Here is a 21,366-nt window from a genome sequence, read left to right as displayed (position 1 = left end):
GACCTTTCACCCCGCGCGGCGTGGCGGCCTGGCGACGCGCTTCCGGGCGCCCTCCGGCCGCCGAGGACCTAGAGCGGCCTCGCTCGCCTCCCCGCCCCGCCGAGCGCGGAGAACAAAGCTGCCTGCGCAGACGGGGAAATCAGCCCCGTCACCTGGCCGAGTTCCGATTTCGGCGGCCTCGCGCGCGCGCCCAGCCCCTCCCGGGCCGGAAGTGAGAGGCGAGCTTAACAAGCAACCGGAGGATCAAAGATTTCGGTTATCAGATTGGGCAGCAGGTGGCGCCCCCCGAAGAACCCGTCAAGGGAGGAATCCCAGCTGTTTCTAACCCAAGCCGCCTTTGGGGGAGATCTTTCATGTTTTGGGGTTCTTAATTTTCATAATTCAAAGGCAACGCCTGTGAAGAGGTCAGCCAACGAACCTGACAATTTAGAAACGAATCAACAGATTAGGAAACGTCTGCTGCCACTGAGCGCTGGATTTGGCGTGGGAAGATGCCTGAGAGGGCAATTTTCTTGTTTGCGATCTGTCCAGTGTTTTGTAGCGGTGATTTTGAGCTGCAAATCCATACAAGCCTCAAAACTGTCTCACTTGTGACATTTACAGCAAGCTTGTATTCACAGCGCTCCCAATCTTCAGTGTAGGAGTAAGAACACTGGCAGTACTGCAGGGCTGTAAGGTTCTCTCTCCTGTCCTCTAGCAAGCTTGAAATACTACTAGACTGTACTGCAGTGTGGTGAACCATGCTTTCACCTTCAGCCTGATGCCCCCCACCTGCAGTTGCAATATTGGAATTATATTGGAACTATTCTCCCACAGCCAGAGCTTCTTTCAACCTGCAGTATAGGAATAACAGGCTGTATTTGCACTGGCAGTGCTATTTTTGTTTAGTTTCAAAGTTGTGTCTGACCCATCATGACCCCATGGTCAACATTCCTCCAGGCTCACCTGCCCTCCACCATCCCTTGGAATCTGCCCAAGCCCACACCCACTGCCCCAGTGACTCCATCTAGCCACTTCATCCTCTGCCGTCCCCTTCTCCCTTTGCCATCAATCGTTCCCAGCATCAGGATCTTCCCCAGTGAAATGCTATTTTTATAGATTAATAATTTAAAAAGTAGATGCACTGAACCCTTGGGTTTCTAGAGGCAACTGAAATAGCATGTCTAGACTATGTTCAATTGCACATTTATTGTTCTCTTAATCAGCCACACCTTTGGAATCAGAAGGCAGGACTAAAGTCCCTTCATGGGAGGAGAACTGTCTATAAGAGCCAGTTTATCTTCCTATCTTTGTCAGAGAGGAAACATTCATCAGAACTCTCCTTTTTGCCATTAATTGGTTTAGGGGTTGCAGGGGAAGAAAAAGAAGGAAGAGTACACTTTGTATAGCTCTCTTTCCTTGGGACACTAGCAGGGGCAAGCCAATGAGTACATGACCTAGGTGACCACCTCCAAGATATTACTCTTAACTGCATGGTGGACTTCTCCCAAGTCCCAGCTAGAACTGCAAGAGGTATTCTGGCCTCTCCTCTCATTTCAAACTGTGGCTGTTTTCATTGGGTGAACTACTAAGAAAGAATGGCTTCTAGAAGTACTTTGGAGAAAAGTACAAGTAATGTATCTACCATTTCTCCACAAAAGGAAGATCAGTGGTCCAAGACAGCAAGTTTCCCCAGTGAGGGGGAAATGGAAATAGGTCCAAGCCACTTTTGCCTCCAGTCCTGGGGAAATTAACCATCTAACCTGCCTCAATAAAGTGAATTTAGGCCATTTTGGATCACAGGTTTTTTAGTGCCAACGTTGGCAAATTTTTCACTGTTCTAATCTTTCTTTTCCTTTGCATTCTACCACCTTTTTCATTCCCACTCTCACAGTCAGGGCAAGGACATGACGGGTGCCAAGCACCAATGAGCAGGGGAACAAGCTGGTAAACTGAAGTGGGTTGTGTATGTCAGTCACTGAACAGCACAGGTGATAGGCCAGAGGATTCTGGAGTGCTCTGGGGGATTGCCCTGCTGTTATGGCTGCTGTTTTTATTGAAACCTTTGATCTCCCAGTGGGATCGGGAGGTGGCCAGGACTGCTGAAACATCCATCCTTAACACTGCTTTGGCTGAACCTGCTGAGCACCATGGTATACAAGTGAAGAGGAAGACAGCTCAGAAAGAGATGGGGGAAGATTTGCACTAAATCTGATTAAACACAGGCTACAACCTATTATAACACCTACTCTATGGCCATGATAGTGGCAAAGAAAAAAATTCCACCATCATTGCAGAGCTTTTTTGGATTATCCAGAGTGATTATTGATGCTATTGTTTTAATTACATTGCCTTTATATCGTTCCTCATATGAGGAACATAAGGCAGCTTACATAGCTGCATTTTAGCCTCACAACAGAAACCAATGAGGTAGCTTCAGCTGATTGTCTGTGACTGGTCCAAAGTCATCCAGTGATTTTTGTGGCTGAGTAGGGATTAAAACTCAGATCACCGAGGTCCCCAATCCAGCACTCCAAACACCACACCTCACTGGCTGATCAGAAGAAATATCTAATTGAACCCTCGGCTGTTATTTTGTCTGATTTATCATACCCTATATGGATAAAATAATATTCATATCAGTTACCTGGACAGAGACAAGCTGGTTACAGATCCATGCACAGGTAATCTCCCGCTGAAGATAGCCTGGAAACCAGTTAGTGAAGAATGCAAAAGTGAGGCTGCTTACTGGGCTGTTTTGAGCATAACTGTCATGCTAACATCAACTGCCCTGGTTGCAAATTCAAAGTGTTGGTATTGACCTTGAAAATCAAAATGGCTGAGGACCAACCTACATTTGAAAAAGCACCTTCTCCCATATGTACCTGCCCAATTGCTAATATCAGAAGATTTCTCTGGGTGTTTTTATCCACAATGATGTGAAGAGCGGCTACCACAGAAAGAGCCTTCTCCATAGTGGCCCCCTATCTGTGGAATGTGCTTCCCAGGAAGATCTGTCTGGCATCTTCACTGCCTCTTTCAGTGGGCATTTAAATTTTTAATTTAGTGCTTTGATTATCAGGCTGGCTGTTTCATATTTTAATGTTTAAATCTTTCAGTTTTCATTGTTCTTATTTTGATTTATATTATTTATATGTTCTTTCATTTAAAAGTAGATATTTCTTGTTGAATTAGCAAGATTTGTATGTGTGGAGGGTCAGACAGATTTTCTTCTTTCTCACTGTTTAGTCTGATTTCAAAGAATGACAAGGAGTTGCAGAATTTAAATATGCAGATAAGAGACCTTTTTCAGAGCTTGACACCAGTGTGGGTTTCTTAAAACAAGAAACCTATTCAATGGCTGTAGATGAACATTTGTTGAAAAAAGACTTGCTTGGTGAGGCCTACGTAATTGAAACTTCGGCTCAGTATAGAAGGGTCATAAGCAACTCTCCTTTTCAGTTCAATTACTGAACCTGATAGTCACTTTTCGATTCTGACTGGGAAGTATATGGATGTTATTGCTATGTTTAATGTGCATGGTCTTAACGATTCTCCAGTTATTTTATGAATGTTTTAGCAAATCAGTTGAGGTCACTTATGGTTATTTGATTGTGAGCAGGTACTTTAATGAGATTTTAGGCTCTTTCTTGCATAAGAGCATGCTGACTCCCAGGAGACAAATGGTGGTGAGAGTTACACTGAACTACAGTGGTACCTCAGCTCATGAACACCTCAGTTCACGACCAAATCGGGTTGCGAATGGAAATTTCATAAAAATTTTGCTGCAGGTTGCAAACTCTGCATCAGGTGACGATCGCGAGCGTGCCCGCCTTCCCTGCACAGGCGATCGCGGTCAGCCACGTTCATGCTGGGGGGGAGATGGCCATGATTGCGCCTGTGTTCTCTGCCCTAGTGCACCTGCACCCGCCTCCCCCCCACGCATCGTGCCTGCCTCCCCCCACCCCCCTGCATGATCGCTGAGAGTGTGTGTGTGTGGGGGGGGGGGGAGAGATGGCAGCAATCTTTGTTCTTTGTCACTTTGCTTCAAATTTTTGTGAGTAAAAAAAATAGTTGCAGAACGGATTAACCTTATTTACATTGAACCTTATGGGGGAATTTAACTTGGCTCATGATGAATTTGGGTCACAACCAGAGTCCTGCAACGGATTAAGTTTGTGAGCCAAGGTACCACTGTAATTTTGACTGATGCTTGGAGACTTTTGCATTATGGTGAGAATGACTATATTTTTATTTCACTTGTCCACCATAATTGCTTTTGATTAGATTATTTGTTGTTTCTGCATCTTTGCTATATACATACAGTAAATATAAGAATAGTTTTCTCAGACCAAGGCCCAGTCTGCTTTGAATTGTAGTTTTTAAATTTGCCCAGGCTTACTCTCTCCGTTAATATTTCTTCAAATCAAGGTCAAAATGATAGGGAGCTCTAGTTCAAGCTGTATATTTGCAGAGGTGATACAGGGTGACAGAGTTAGAATTTTATGGGGGGAGAAATTGTCGAAGCTTTTCAAGTTGCTCTAGTGGGCCAGAAAACCAGATCTGGGAACCATATAACAGGCGAGGCAGCACCAGAATGACACATACTGGGCTCCTTGAATATAAAAACAACTTTTTCAAGGCTAATAAGCTTAAATTGACTTTGTCCTTATGATATTTAACATTCTTAAACCATGTTAAATTTGCTTGGAATACAATTCCTAGATATCTAAACTCGTTAACCTGTTGCAGCTTATATGTGCCAATCCTCCATTTAATTTGGACTATCTCATTGCCTTGGGAAATACCATAATTTTAGATTTATCTTCATTTATCTCCAGTAGTTCTTCATTGCAATAGACAATAAAGGCTTTAATAGCTCATTTTAAACTGATCTGAATTCTCTAGAGTAAGATGATGTTGGCATGTAAGAAAGCAGGTACCAGTTGACTTCTCAGATGTTGTGTATGAGTAGTATTATTTATTTAAAACTTTTGTATGCTGTCCCTTATGCATGGCATCTCCACAATAAAACAACCACAATAAAACAGCAATCTTAACATAATAAATAACAATTAACCAAAAATACAAATTAAATAAGTTAAATAAAAGCGACTGTTAAACATTAAAATTTAAATTAGTTTTTAAAATAACAGTTAAATAAAAGGTTTTAACCTGGTGCTGAAAAGAATACAAACTCAGTGCCAGGCAAATCTCTCTGGGGAGCACATTCCATAATCTGGGCGCCACCGCAAAGAAACATTACGTAGTAACATTACATAATCCTGGGACAAAGTCATTTAAGTATAGGTTAAACAAATGAGATGCCAAAACATAGCCCTTTCTAGCACCTCTCTGAACAGGTGTAAATTTTGATATGAGACCCTCGCTATTTAGTTTGATACACAGTAATAGATAGAATTACTGATATAATGATAGAATTCCTATTGTAGTGATAGAATTCCTATTGAGTGGTAGAAAATATTTTCCAGTCTTTTTTTCTAAAATTTTGATTTCTTTGGCTGACTTAGACAGAATCTTATTAAAGATCTTGTGTAATCCAATTAACACAGAACAAACATTTTTTCCAGAATAAGATGTAACCTAAGATCCATTGGCACTTTAAACAGAAACATTAGAATGGTAATCCATTGATTAGGCAAAACAGGATAGTCCAGTTCCCTATTCTATTCCTATTTGACCCTGTATTTCCCATTTGATCACCAATAATAAGTATATATAAATGCAGATCATAGGATGATATATCTAATCGGCCTCTATAAGTACTTTCAATACAAAGGAGACTCTGAAGCTGTGAAAGTGACAAGGCCAAACTTCAATTCTAACAAATTTTGCCATGTCAAGTATTGCCATTCAGCCATAACAGTAATAGCTATGGATAGTTGCATACAAAACTAAAAATGACAAAACGTATAATGAGGACACACTAACTGATCCAATGTAAAAATCAACTTTTTGATTGAAGTCCACCAATGTAAATAGATTCATCACATCCTTTTGATAGTTAAAAGACTTCCTTTCTTTGTTATGGATTTGTTTTGTTTCACTGAAATCTGCAATAAATATATTTAATATTTAATATTCAGTACATTTTAGTATAATTAATATGTTGGTTTTTTTATATTGTTTTGCACTTTTAAAAATATTTAACTGCTGTGAAGACATCTGCTTGTTGGGAGCTATATAAATTTAGTACTTCAATCAAAATGAAATAAGCCCCTTTCCCACTCCCCTTTTAAAACATGGAATGTGATGCTTGAAGTTCTGGTACATTTTCCAACACCTTCTGCTCTTCCCTGAAGATGAAAGGTAGTTCTTTTGTGTATACCACATTATATCTCCACACTTGGGCCAAAAACCAGCTATATCCCTCCAGTGTCCTTAAAGAGCCTTTCTCTAGTTCTGGAACTCCTTATCTTACGCTGCTAATTCTATCAGGGAAGAGGGGGAGTGGTCAGAATATTAAAGAAGAGTCCTCTTAATTCATGACAGATTCCACCCCTCCCCCAACATACACACACAATTACATCTAAAAGCTCCTAGATCAGGGGTCGGCAGCCTTTAACACTCAAAGAGCCATTTGGACCCGTTTCCCACACAAAAGAAAACACCAGGAGCCGCAAGACCCTTTTGACATCTAAAATGAAGATAACACTGCATATATCATTTTTTACCTTAATGCTATGTATATCTTCATTATGATTTAGTTGCAGCTCTTGTTCAGTCACTAAAAACTGTTATTTTTAATCTTACATTATAAACTAGTAGGACTCCTTTCATCTATTTTGAATAGGAGAACAGCTTCCTGAAGAGTCAAAGTCAGTGCTAAAGGGCTGCATGCATTAAACAGCAAACCCTGTAAGTTTGTCAGCAGTAAAAGCAAACGAATCTACCCAAGTATCATTAAACGTTTGGTTTTCTTCAGAAACTTTTCTTCAGTTTATCCAAGCGCTGTGCCGGCCACGCCACTGTGCCAGCACAGGCCTTGGATCGGCGGCCACTGTGCTGGCACGGGCCGCAGATCAGCGGCAACTGTGACACAAGCGACAGAGCCGCAGCAGAGGCATTCAAGAGCCACATGCGGCTCCGGAGCCGTGGGTTGCTGACCCCTGTCCTAGATCACTGTTTGTCAGACTATGGGCTTGAACCCACCAATGGGTTCCTGAAACCTTCAGGTGTGTCTCAGTTTCAGGTTTTCTACTTCCCCTTTTCTTGACCTACCTGTACTATGGCTGCACCATGAATACATCATAGGTTGGTGTTGCAGCAGGTTTAGCCAAGCAAACAGCTATACAAATTAGAAAAATTCTAAATGAAAGGAAAGCCAGTTTCAAGGGCACAACTCGGATAAAACTAGTACAATTTAGTCAGGTTGGCCATAGATTTCCCAAGTGTTGCCCAGCTTTGAAAGATCCTATGAATAATACTTGACATATGGAACTCTATGGTGTGACTATTAGTATGATGAGTCTTAAGTTTATCAGATGAGCTTGCTTGGATAAATAGAGAAATAATAAAAAGGCTGTAAAGAAATAGTCACACATATTTGTTATTACCCATTATTATTTTGAAAAAAAAACAATAATAAAATGTCAAGAAGAAAATAGGAATTAAAAAGGATAGGAAAATTCCATGAACATAACGTTTTATGTTAAATATCAATAATATGTTAACAGGGAACCAGCAAGCATAAAAAATTAAACATAAAAAGGGAAAATGATCTAGGAATGGAAATGTTTAAAGACTCCTGGTTTGCAATCTAAATGAAGAGACTCTTGTATGCATTGTTGTTGTTATTTGCCATCATATTATCTCAGACTCAGGAATGCATTCCCTCCAAAATGTCTTATCCTTGATAGTTGTGCTCAGTTTTTGTCAACCCTGTATGCATTAGTAAGAAAAAAAAATCCACCTTTAGTAAACCTTGAAGCAGCTCATAATGTGCTAGATAGAAATCTCAATCTGGCAAAACTTTCACAGTGATATGAGGAGACACTTTATCGTGAAAGGATCAGTGATGTTCACAAGCTGACATTATTCCATTTGGTCATTTTCTTGCATTAACCAAAGAATACAGAAAATGTAAGCACTCAAGGCACGTATTTTAGTCGCTAAGTCTCATAGTACTGATGTTGAACATTTCATTAACATAGGGCCACATTAATGTCCACGACCAAAAACAAACTCTTGGCTGAATCAGAAAATGAATACCTATATATCAAAATATTCCTTCTCTCCTTGAATCAAATCCTAGGGTGTCAGTGCTCCTAGAGATGACTGAACAAGGGCAATGAAACAGAGACAAGCAAGAAAGCGGATGTGCTGTAAAGGAATTTTCTCAGAGGCCTTCAAGTAACACTGCTCACCCCATCTATTATTTATTTTGAAAGTTTACTGACAATCAAGTTCTATAAGGGAGCAATCAGGTGCATGTTTAGACAAAACAGCAGTAACAACAAAAAAAATCTTCTTACAATTCCCAGCATTCCCCAGTTAGCGGTGCCTGTTTCTGTCTGAACATGCATAGAAATAGGATTGGCCCCTAAGGTATCTCTTTCCACAGTAGGACTTTAGCTCTGTGTTGAACTCCTATCTATGAGAACAGAAATTCACCAGAAAGAATGTAATTACTGTTCCATTTCATTAATTAAAAATATAATTTAAATTGCTATTTAAAAAAAAGAAAATTGGTCCCAGCACCGGGCGAATTCACCACTCAGTAATTGAGAGAAGAAAAAGTTCATAGGAAGGAAGGCTCAAGTTAGAAAAAAAATAGGAGGAGGGGAATGAGACCAGGTACCTAAGCACAGTTGCGTACAGATCTTGCATTTCTCCACTGAACGTCTACCAACATCGCTCACCTCGTCCCTAAGGTTATTTAAACATGATTTCCCGATGGGAACCTGGAGATGACAGAGCAGCACAACGAGACACGTCTTACACATCGCCACGCCCACTGCGGATTTGGGCATGTGACCGGGCGAGCGTCTCCCTCTCGAAATCGAGGCATCCAGTTAGAATGAAATGCGGGGCTGAAGTTCGTTCTCGTGATAGCTCGCCGTGTCACGCCCAGGCCGAAATGGGGAAAAGTGCAGAGAAAAAGACAGGATTTTGGCAAAGCAGTCATGTCCTACAAAAAGAGAACATTACATATTGTAAGCCGTTCTGAGATCTTGTATAATAGGACGGCATACAAAAGCTTTTAATAAATTATAAATAAATAAGATATCGGCAAGGACAGAAATGCTTTTTCTTAGTTCTTGTATCTTGACAGAGGAAACCGGTCGGCGGACACAATGCAACTACATTGATTCTGCGGCAATTTTAAGTGATGTTTTCTGAGGTCTCAAGCCCATCTCTACACTGCTGCCTTGGCCTAAGTTTCCCTCGCAGTCACGGGCCCCCGTCGGCGCTACGGGAATATCACGGTAGTGCTCGTCTATGATATTCTCTCAGGCTCAGTCCAGTCTCCCATTTTCAGCATGGAATAACAGCGCTGGACTACGCGATTCTTCCAGCCGTGGTCGTACAGCCGAACCGCAATAAACTTGCATTATCTTATACTGAAGAATTAAGTCACTCGCAGTCTAACCCCAGCCCACAATGGCTGTAACTGCGGGGCTGTCGTTGGCACTCTCAGACACAAGCATGGTGCGATGTGGGATAACGGGCTGCATTTACATTGGGTTTGATTTTTGGGGGGGGTGCTATTTTTCCGAATCTTTGCAAACTTTAAAAATGGATCTGAGTTTGAAATGGCTAAAAATTCATTCCGCTGCTACCTTTTGTTCAGGACTGTACACCCTAGTTCCTCAAAAGTTATGGTGAAATCTTGGACTCCCCCATTGATTTCAATGGACAAATTTCACTTCCCCCAAAAGGAGATTAATACATGAGAACCCGGAAGTGGAGTCTCGCTGTCTCATTTTCCTATCTCTGCAGGCCAAGCCCTGTGTGAGAGAAAAACCAACGGAATAATTATGGCCATGTCACATGCCTGAAATAACAGTCTGCCAGTTTTGCCACGCATGTACGTCTATTTCGGAGAAGAGCAATGAAACACAAGTCTCATCTTCCTGTCTGGAGTCCCTCAGAACTCGCGGCCCGCCCAGGAAATGCGCCGGGAAGTCCAGCCCGTCACTTCCCTCGGCGCAGGTGCGCTGAGTCCACGGGAGGGGGGAGCCATTCGCGCTGCGGTCGGAGTGGCTACGGCTGGTTTCACGGTCGCTCCGCGAGGGGGTTGGTCGCCGGCGCAGTCGCTGCTCCCAGGTGAGGTCTTCGGGGGTCGCTGCGTGGGCTGCTTCGTTTCCCCCGTGGGAGAGTTGCGCGGGGACCGTTCCTCGGCCGGGTTTGGGATTGCCCAGCGCCTAGGAACTTCCCCGCCTGCATTTCTGTCTTCGCGCTGGCCCTCAGAGGCTGCAAAATAAAATGTTGCCCTCACTAACATCTTGAGCGTACTAACGTATGGTGGGCACTTCCCTCCTCCGGAAAGGATTATCATGGCGACATTTTGGCTGCCTGTTTCCGACGGATCAGCTGCAGCTGATTCATACTGGCAAGCCGGTCATACATGGCTGAGAAGGCTAAAAACGAACAAGCATCTGATCTCGTTGGGGTGGGATGCGCTGCAGACTAGTCCCCTTCTCTGAGCTCCTTGTCCTGGTCATTTCCTCATGGTGTAAATCTAACTAATTTGAGAGGATTGGGATTTCTTTTCTTTAGTTTTCCAGATTGCTGCTCTTGTAAAAGATATGACTGGTACAATCCTTTTTGCCCTTGTTTTATAACATCACGAACACAATTACGTGTGCTGCTCGGCAAATTCTTCCAAGATGGCTTGTGGTCCGTTGCTCAGATAAGGAGTGCAGTCCTTTTCTCACATGAACAGAAATGGAGAAGGAAATGCTAATGTTAGGCAGTGTTGATAAAAATGAAAAGTAAAAGCAGTAGCTTGGTATTGCTTGTATTACAAGTTGAGTATGTAAACCTTGCCTGTTAGCCAAAAAGGCTTCTGGAGAGGTGTACAAAAATAAGTAGTCTGCCTTCAGACTTATGGACTAAACCAGCCTTCCTGAAGCTGGCGGCCCTCAGAGGCATTTGAACTGCAATTCCCAGAATTCCCATCCAATAGAGCCATTGACTGGGAATTCTGAGTGTTACAGTCCAAATGTGTCTGGAAGGCACAAGGTTGGGGAAGGCTTGTTCAAACTAAGATATAACAAGGATTAAAGGGTATGGAGGGAAGATCACTGATTTTTTGAATGCCTATTCAAAGTGGGTGGTGAGATTTTATGTCTTTCTAATCTGGTCGCAGGGGAGAAATTGTGGGAATGTTTTCTGTAAGGGACATTAATGCCTGCTTAATGAAGCAGCAATGGGTAGAGTAAGCAGCTATTTGTTGATGGTTTCTTTACTAGGGTTATCAAATGAAATTAATAGAAGTCCTGAAACTAGGGTATAGTGAGTTCCTCTTTTTTCCTCACTTGGGTTTGTTCCACATCCTGTTCTGCCCTGCCCTGCCAGTGCTTTGGTTCATCTTAGAGAGTTCATGCAACTGATTTCAGAATTTTATCACCATTTTCAGTTTAGTGACATACAAGCAAAAGATTTTATATGCGGTGGTTATGCTGATGTCAAAGGAATGGTGATATGATTGCAAAAGGATGCAAAAGAAAGTTCATATGGAATGGCAAGGGCAACTTTCAGAAATTTGAAAAATGATGAATCACTAAGACATTTGAATATTTTGAAGAATACATCACTTTTCAACAAGTTCTCAAGTGGTTCATAGAATCATACAATAATAGAGTTGGGCTATGAAGGCCATCAGGTCCAACCCCCTGCTGTTGCAGTACACCAGGTTACACCATCCCACTCAGATGATGGTCCAGTTTCTTTTTGAATGCCTCAAGTGTGGGAGAGCCCACCACCTCTCTAGGCAGCTGGTTCCACTGTCATATCGCTCTGACAGTGAGGAAACTTTTCCTGATATCTGGGTTACTGCAACTTGAAATGATTATTCCATGTCCTACACTCCTGACCTTCCTCTTTGTGACAGCCTTTGAGGCACTTATAAAGGCATATCATGTCCCCACTCTTACTGTTCATCTCAAGGCTGAAGATGCCCAGTTCTCTCAGTCTTTCCTCATAAGGCAGTGTTTCCAAACCCTGGATCATTTTTGTTGCCCTCCTCTGAACCCTTCCTACTTTTTCTGCATGTTTCTTAAATCTTGGTGCCCAGAATTGGATACAATACTATAGATGAGGTCTGACTAGTGAAGAGCATAGGGGAACTTTTTTTTTTGTTTCGTCTCAAAGTCATGCCTGACCCATCACAACCCCATGGACAACATTCCTCCAGGCTCTCTTGTCCCCCACCATCCCTCAGAGTCCACCCAAGCCCACATGCACCGGTCCCCAGTGACTCCAGCTAGCCACCTCAACCTCTGTTGTCCCCTTCTTTTGCCGTCAATCATTCCCAGCATCAAGGTCTTCTCTAGTGAGTTGTTCTTCTTATTAGGTGGCCAAAGTATTTGAGTTTCATCTTACTTCTTGTTATTTGGAGGTAATGCTTCTATTAATGCATCTAAAATGTCATTTGCACTTTTTGAAGCTGCATCACATTGTTGGATAATATTTAGTCTGTTGTCCACAATAATTCCTCGGTGGAATTGGCACTTGCTCCTATTGAATCTCATTGCGTTGCTTTCAGCCTAACATTCAAGTTTATAAAGATCACCCTGAATCTTCATTCTGTCTTCTAGGGTATTCGCTATTCCACCAAGTTTTGTATTGTCTGAAGATCTGATTATTTTCCCTTGTACTTCCTCATCTAAATCATTAATAAAGATGTTGAAGAGTACTGGCCCTATGACTGAACCCTGCAGCACCCCACTAGTTACCTCTCTCCAGTTTGCGAAGGTGCCATGGAAGAAAAGGCAAAACTCTGTAAAAAAAAAAAAAAAAGCATGGAAGAAATGGCAAAACTTTGTAAGCTCCTATAGCATAAACTGGGCATTGATTTTCAGCACCATTTTCTGAAATCTGTCCAGGTTGGAATGGAGGAATAGCGTAAAATCTCCCATCCATTGTTGAATGGTGCAGGAGAATAAACAAGGTGTTGCCCCAAAAACAAGTTCAGTAATCAATAACCCAAAAACAAGGGGAGGAATTTGAAAAGAATTTTGTATTTAAAACTCAGATCAAAGAAGCCAACTTTTTCTTTCATTTCTCATTTTGAGTGTATACGCACAATAGCATTGTCAGCTCCTGTGCAAAATCTGTTTTAACCACATGATTGAGCATGTGGTTTGGCTAATTTTTATTGCCCAACATGCATTCTTTCTCAATAAGCACAAAAAACCTCTCATATTTAGTAAGCAGAATTTAAAATATAATCCACATCAATTTTATGTGCAGTATAAATATATCAAAGGTTTTCTAAAATAGTGACAAATATTTGAACTGAACCAAATGACACCTTTTTGCTCCACAGTGCTTCATCTAGGTGGCTATTTGAAAAATAGCCAGAAGGTGTAGATGAAAATTAGCCAGAAGGTGTAGGGCAGCAGAGATTGTCACCACCATGCCTTGTGTCCTGTGTATTCAGAAACTTGCATGCTCCGAGGGTGGAATCTATTGGATCACACTCTTAATAGCTTAAAAATTGATAAAATAAACAGGCTGCCGTTGTTTGATTGCTGAAAAAGCCTTTGACAAAATTCGGTGGCAATTCATTTTGCCACACTGAGTAATTCTGGCTTTCCTGATGAATTTGTATAACTGGTTGCAATTTTACATTCAACCTCCAGATCTAGAATTATGACTAAATGTCTTTGAGTTTTTAACTTGAGAGAGGTACCAAGCAGGATGTACATTTTCTCCACTGAATTTGACTTATCTTTGGATCTCCTGATAGGTGCCATTAAACAGAATAGCAGTATTTGTGGCTTTAGGCATGACCATCTAGAATTTCAAATTATATTTTATGTGGATGATCTCTTACTGATTATTTTGCACTTCCAGGTGTCTATTCCAGCTCAGATGCACTAGATTAATCCTTTTGGTGAATTGTTAGGCTATTCAGGTAACTGGTCAAATCTGAATTGAATCTGATTGGGGACAATATATCACATAGCATATTAGCTATGGCTTTTTTCTTCTGCCTTTGAACATCTCTGAGTCGACACAGTTCAGTGAAAATTGCGATTTATACAAGTAACTGATTCAGATTGCCCTTTGTACAACGGTAGTTCAGCTAGTCAAGCATTTTGTTACACTGTGGCAAACCAACTGCCCATAGGATTGCACAAGCATAAATGCATCCTCCCAAGGGCCAATACCAACAGAAATTCTGGCAGGGAAGTTCCTGCCCAAGTTCTATAACAACTGGTGTACTTAGGATATTGCCTCTGTTTCTGGAGGTAGTATATAGCTATCAAGATTAGTAACCATAGATAGCCTTCACCTGAATAGATTTGTCTAGCCCCCTTTTAAAGTCATCCAGATTGGAGGCCATCACTACATCTTGTGGCAGTTAATTCCATAGTTTAACTGTATGTGAAGAAATAGTTTCTTTTATCTGTCCTGAATCTTCCAATCAGCTTCATGGGATGACCTGGGTTCTAGCATTATGAGAGTGAGAGAAAATGTTTTCATGGTCAAACTTCTTTACAGCTTGCATAATTCATTATACTTCTGTCATGTCTCTTCTTCTTCAGCTTTTTTCTAAGCTGAACAATCCCAGTTGCTGTAACCATTCCTCATAAGAGAGTTGTGCCAGCCCCCTGATCATTTTAGTTGCCCTTCTCTATACTTTCCAACAGTGTCCTTTTAAAGTGAATTGTACGCAACATTCTAAGTGATTGCACCATAGATTTGAATAAGGGTGGTATGATATTGGCAAGTTTATTTTCAGTTCTTTTCCTAATTATGCCTAACACAGAGTTGATCTTTTTCACAGCCATGCACAGGGTCCACATTTTCTTATAGCTGTTTTAATATAGTTCCATACAGGACAACTGCAAGAGTGGAAGAACCAAAACAGATATTTTCCCTGAACTCAGTGATTAATTTGGTCTGGGAAAAATTAATCTCCTTGAGCTGTGTGGCAGTTTATGATAGAATGGAACAACTCAAGCTGAATAATAGGCTTAATAGAAAATCATGTGTGTATGTTTCAACATTAGTCATTGTTTCTGATCTTAACTAGTGTTCTTTCATTGGATTGGAAGAACCATGAGCTAGATTAGTAGGATTAGTTGTGATTTCTTGTAAGAAAGTTTTACAATCAATTCTTTTGCATTGCTTAAATTTCATCTTACTACAGGAAGCCCCAAAATGGGTAGAAACTTTCACTTCTGGATTAGAACAGGTTGTGAGAGCTCCCCTATGCAAATCTACTGACCTGCCCCTTCCTAGATGGAACACTCCCCTTGTTTTGACTTTCCACTGGTAGTATTAAATCTCCGTTCCATAAGTGATGGATAGTGTGGAGAGGAAACTAGCACATGAAGCTCTGCAACTCTCTCACTTTTTTTATCTGAATCCTCCAAATGGGTTCATGGATGCCCCATATTTTGGAATATCTCAGAGCAATATAGCATTTTCTCATTGTCATTTCTTGAAGTGAGAATGCTGTCACACCATATTATTACAAGAGTTGTCTAAATCTGCAGTATGTCTCATGCTTGAGAAATGAAAATAACCTAAGTCTTTGTTGGGCATATCTGCACTTCCTTCCTGGAAGGTTTTGTCCATTAGAGGATTCATTTTTGGAATGCTTAAACCAGAGAAGTTTCAGAAAACCTGCAGTGGTTTTCATACTTACAACATTTTAATTACAGTAATAAAATGAATATATTTGAAAATTCCCGTGGATTAGAATAATTTTCAAATGATTTCTAATAGATTAAAGCCTAGGCAATATTTATCTACTTGGATAAGAAAAACAAATCCCTTAAATTGATTTTTATACTGCAACCTTCAGAGCTTACAGTAATCTTAATGTTAATGAAGAACATAAGAAAAGCCATACAGGACCAGATGAAAGATCCATCTAGTTCAGGGGTCCTCAAACTTTTTGAATAGGGGGCCGATTGAAAGGTGCCAGAGATGGGTGTGGGCCGCCAAGGCGGTGCAGATGGGGGGCACGTCCGCAGGCAGAAAGTCAGGGGCATGCGTGTGCAGAGATTATTTTCTCCCAATGAGTCCAAAATGATCTTCCGAGCAAGCTGGCATGCGTGGGGAGCTATGGTGGGCCGGACCCAGCCTGCGGGCCATAGTTTGAGGACCCATGATCTAGTTTAACATTTTCTTCACACACTGGCCAAACAGCTGGCCACAGGAAACTACAAACAGGACATGAATATCTGAACACCCTCTAACCAGATTTGAATTATAGTATCAGTCAATGACTCTCAGCCAAACCACCCCATGGGGCTGTTGTGAGGGTAAAATGGAGAGAAGAGCTGTGTAAGCGAGTTTAAGTTCCTTGCAGGAGAAAAGGTAGGATACAAATAAATATACTCCTTTGTAGAATATGCCCTTTGAAACTTAAAATGTTTTTGTTTAAGTGAAAATATGGGCAAAATGTATACTGCATCAATTCACAGGGTCCCCTTTTATTTATCTCAGTACTTCACTGTATCATGGTAATTGCTGCTGTTAAACTCAGTATTTAGAAAATAGTAGCTTCTAAGCAGTGCAGCTACTCTTGCAATCACTAGCTTTTTTTACAGCTTTGAAGACTATGAGCATAACAAATGAGTTTTGTGTTTTGACTTGAAAATTCATACTCTGATCAACATTGCAAAGAACATATGCCTCTTCTTCAAGAACTTTCAAAATTACTTGTGAGAATTTATCTTGCCATTAACTTGAACAGTGTGAAGGGGGCATGCTCTGAATTTAGCTGGGCCTTGAGCAATGTGACTTGCAGCTGCAGTCATCCTGTTGGAGAGAGATTGATTAGTCATCTGGTCAGATGACTATTCCACACCTATGTCTGCATGTGTGAGTGTGAGAGATGCAGCGACAGACAGATCAACCAATATTTCTTTATGCTTATATATGTTTGTGAGTTTAACATACATAAGGCAATCATTTGTTACGTCTGATTAAGAGCTTGGTTTGGATTCCTTCTTGTGACTGGTGGATTTGTTTGTCCCCACAAGGTAAGAATCCTCTAGTATTTTTACCATATGCTGCTTCGAGGGTGTTCACTTCTGAAGAGAATCTTGACTTAGGCACAAAAGACATCTTAATTTCAGACAGGCCTTGTACTAATATAAACATTCAGTTTCTAAAAATCATAGATAAAAGATTTGTCAGTGTCATCTGAGTAAGCTGTGTATCAAAAGCAGCTGTGAAGCTTTAGCATTCAAGCCTGGGGGAGGGAAGTACTGAGAAGCTTATCTTGGGGTATTCCTTGTTAGGCACAGCACTTTTGAATTGTTCAATAGCTAACATTGATCTAAGTGAATGAACATGCCACTTTATGGATGAAAGTATTATAAATTAACATGGCTACATTTTAAAAACAGCATAGCCATGCTCAGGCAGTATGCTGAGAGGTTACAAACAAAATGTAAAACTGGAGCAGGTCCATGAATGCCAGCCCCATTCATCCTCAAACATCTGCTCTTTTTCCATTCTCTCTGATCCCTTTGCATGATTAAGAACCCAGATAAATTAAGGTGCTTTCTTTAAGCAACTTCAAGTTCAGATGAGCACAATTAGAACCTCAGCGCAGACCTCCTTCAAAGTGGGAAGTTTTGACAATTGCCTTGCTTGTTCCTTTGCCTCTTATGTGTGTACTTGTACCCTTTTGAGCATAATGCCTCAATAGTAATAGTAATAAGCAGATTGCATTATGAATGCTGCATGATAGCGAGATGCAAGGTAACAGTTTGTGGGAGCCCAAGAGGGATAAAAAGCTAACTTAATTGCCATTATATACCTTCTCTTGGTGTAGTGGGCATTTTATGTATTTTTCTTCGTGTTAGTATACTTCCAGTACCAGGAATTATTACTAAACCTTTTCTACTGTAAATTCAAATTTCAGTGTTTCAAATGTGTTATAAATTTAGCAGATATTATACTCTTTTAATCTTTTAAATAATATGAGAGAATGAGGATTCTAATCAGCTGTTTCAGTTGACTGGGACTCAAGTACATATGTAGCATGCTGCTCACTTTCCCTTGGGCGGTGCTTGGACATTGAGTTATTTTAAAAGGTAACTGTACCTATAACATACACCTTTATTCCAATTTGAGAAAAGGTCATTTCTTTTTGGCTGGTTAGTGCCTAAATTCCAGATCATCCCTGTTTAAATCAAGAAAGGAGACCTCTTCCTATAGCTAGTCAGCATTGGGGTTGTGGAACTAAATATGTATGTCTTAAGATCAGGCACATCTCCACTGGCAATCCCATAGGTCTCTGCAAGTCCCCTGTTTCTGGTATTCTGGCTGCTGTAGAAGGTAGGCAGAGAATACTCTGCAATGTGGTTTTGCTTCAGTGACCATAGGTAAAGGTTAAAAGAAAAAGAAAAGAAGAAGAAGAAAGTTATAGTGGATATTTTTGGTTAGCCTTGCCCATCTGTCCTGCTTGGAATTGTTACCAGAAAAATCAATTGTGATAAAGGCATCAATGTAGTTTTAGTAATGATGGGATTAGATTACCACACTCTACAATGCACTCTACAATGCAGACACTCAGAGATCTTCAGCAGCTATTTGATCCTCAAGAGCAATGTCTGTAACTCTGGAATAACCTGTACAGGGCTACTGGTGAGAACCCCCTTAATAATAGATTCATTCTAGAGCTGCTGAACTTCCAGTTGTGATTGCACATCTGTGTTACACGGAAACCAGCAAATGATACAGGAAACTGAACAGAATGCTGTCTCTGTGTGCTAATGCTCTGGTTCTTTCCTCTGGTCTCTGTGTATCCAAAAATAAAATTTAAACAGTGAGGAAGTGCACACTATGCTTGAATGTTCAATTTTTTGATATTCATAAGTAGCATCACTTTGATGCAGACTAATATGGTAACAATGTAATTTGTAAACTTGAAAAATAAAATTCTCCCCCCTTGCTCACTTCCCTTCTAGCAAGTTGAGTAATTAAGATGGATTTTAGCAAACTTCCCAAAATTCGTGATGAAGACAGAGAAGACTTGTTTGGGTATGTCTTTGGAGTCTCAGGACCTGGTGAGTGCTTTTATCCTTGGTCTAAGTCATGGGTCCTCCACCTGCGGGCCGGATACAGCCTGCCATGCTCATTTATCCGGCCCTCCTCAGAGCTTTTGGACTCGCTCGGAGAAAATGATCTCTGAGTAAGTCCAAAAGCTCTGAGCTGGTGTAGGCATACTCAGTGGGGAGATGGGTGTGATTGTGGTTGTGCTTGAGGGAGAAGATGGCCCGATCGTGCTTGGGGGTGGGGGGCAGATGGCTGCAATCCCTGCACGAGTGTGCCCACGATTGCGCCCGCCTTCCCTGCACAATCATGCTTGGGGGTGGTGGGGTGGAGTGGGGAGATGGCTGTGATCACAGTTGTGCTCGTGCAGAGAAGAGAGGCGCGATTGCGGTCATGCTGGGGGGGAGATGGCTGCGATCGTGCCCGCCTTCTCTGCACGAGCATGCCCGCAATCGCCCCATCTTCCCTGCACAATCGTGCTTTCAGGGGTGGGGGAAGATGGCTGTAGTCACGTTCATGCAGGGAAGATGGGCGTGATTGTGGTCATGCGGGGGGGAGGGGGAGATAGACTGTATGACTGCACCCGCCTCCCCCCCCCCCCCCCCCCCCCCCCCCGCATGATCACGGACATTGTCTCACGAGCAAGCAGAGCAAACATTTTAAAATTATTTTTAAAATTTTAATTAAGTTTTAATTTATTTGTTTAAGTTTTAAAATTTATTTAAATTTTAATTAGTTTTAAAATTTATTTAAATTTTAATTAGTTTTAAAATTTATTTAAATTTTAATTAATTTTAAAATTTATTTAAATTTTAATTAATTTTTAATGTGCAGTGTGCATAGGAATTCATTCATTTTTTTAAAACTATAGTCTGGCCCCCCAACAGTCTGAGGGACAGTGAACTGGCCCCCTGTTTAAAAAGTTTGAGGACCCCTGATCTAAGTGATTGTATATATGGCCAGATAAATCTTCTTAGGTTACTGTCTTACTACATGGTAAGCACCACAAATGTGTAGCTCTTAACGGTGATAGCTGTAGATATAAAAACTGTCAGGTTTGTTTTAGTGAAACCTAATACTGACAGTTCAGTATTGTTAAGTATTAGAGAAAAATTATCAGCCTTGAAGGGCTAAGGTGATCTGCATCTGATTTTATGTGGAACACTGTTCTATAACTGTAGTGCCTTATTTTCATTATAAACATCTAGCTATGTAAGTGCATGTCTTCCAGCACCCTAGCACCATGCTAAATTCTACAGTACATCCACCTCCTTTGCTTTTGGTGAGAATATGTGCCAAATAAAGATCTGTGATCTGGATAGAAATGTGTATTTAACATAAGCTTGTAGAGATAAGGAAATAAAGAACATATTTTGCATAAAGTGCAATCCCATGCATAGAATATGCTTTTTATTTCCCACTTTCTGTATTATGAAGGTGCCGTGACTCTCCCAGTTCAGTTAGGAAAAAACCTTATTAAAATAGGCCAAGGAAGAAATGAGTAAATATATTCGATTTATGAAAAGAACGTCTTTCCTGACGTTATAACAGGGTAATAATTATATTACCCTATATACCCTATGAATGTCTTCAATTCATAATAGGGTAATAATTCAGTACTAAATGTTTCAAAGACTTTTTGAGAAGCAGATGTCCAAAGAGAAAGGGGAATACTGTTCGGGGGGCTCTCCTGCTTTAGGGAGGCATCAGTGTCTGTGACATCCGGAAAAATAGCCCTTAGCTTTGCTCAAATATCTAACAACTGCACCTTGAGCTCGTTCCACATACAAAACTAGAATATTGGAGAAGACTAAGCTAAAATCCACCTCTTCAATACCTTTCTGTATGGAGGAGAGTCCAAATTCAAGGACTGTTTTGCACTCCGTTCACAATTAGGAACAGAGTTCCAAAAGCCAGCTTTGCAGAAGCTTAAAAAATGCAAAGTTACCCAGTAGTAAACTATGATTTTATCTGTGTTCAACATTTTTCTTGTTCTTCCTAGTTGTCACTGCCTGTAATATGGCAGGTGCAGCGATGTATGAACTCGTACGAGTTGGCCACAGTGAACTTGTGGGAGAGATTATCCGACTGGAGGGTGAAATGGCAACTATCCAAGTATATGAGGAAACCTGTATCCTTTTAGTTGCTGTGTCACTTCTGTCTTTTTAG

At 41.0% G+C, this 21,366-nt stretch overlaps 1 protein-coding gene and 1 long non-coding RNA gene across 3 annotated transcripts in view; one reads left to right on the top strand and one right to left on the bottom strand.

Moving 5' to 3' along the window:
• Positions 1-5,123: 5,123 nt before the first annotated feature.
• Positions 5,124-9,989, bottom strand: LOC123033256. The gene is made up of 3 exons (XR_006416589.1): positions 8,862-9,989; positions 7,222-7,881; positions 5,124-6,053 (listed from the first exon to the last, which is right to left on the bottom strand). It is a non-coding gene; the product is annotated as an uncharacterized LOC123033256 (long non-coding RNA).
• Positions 9,990-10,116: 127 nt separating this feature from the next.
• ATP6V1A (ATPase H+ transporting V1 subunit A) overlaps positions 10,117-21,366 on the top strand; it is a 30,297-nt gene continuing 19,047 nt past the window's right edge. The window contains exons 1-3 of one of the 2 annotated variants that reach the window (XM_044449765.1): positions 10,117-10,269; positions 19,113-19,211; positions 21,200-21,328. In XM_044449765.1, coding sequence (XP_044305700.1) covers positions 19,130-19,211; positions 21,200-21,328 — 211 coding nt within the window. In that variant the 5' untranslated portion in view covers positions 10,117-10,269; positions 19,113-19,129. Of the gene's footprint in view, positions 10,270-12,937; positions 17,175-19,112; positions 19,212-21,199; positions 21,329-21,366 lie in introns of those variants that run through there. The other variant, XM_044449766.1, reaches the window with a different exon arrangement.

Source organism: Varanus komodoensis, unplaced genomic scaffold (genome assembly GCF_004798865.1).
Source record: "Varanus komodoensis strain SLA01 unplaced genomic scaffold, ASM479886v1 scaffold60, whole genome shotgun sequence".
NCBI lineage: Eukaryota > Metazoa > Chordata > Lepidosauria > Squamata > Varanidae > Varanus > Varanus komodoensis.
The sequence above is the reverse complement of the archived record's forward strand: the minus strand, read 5'-3'. Positions and strand labels throughout refer to the sequence as shown.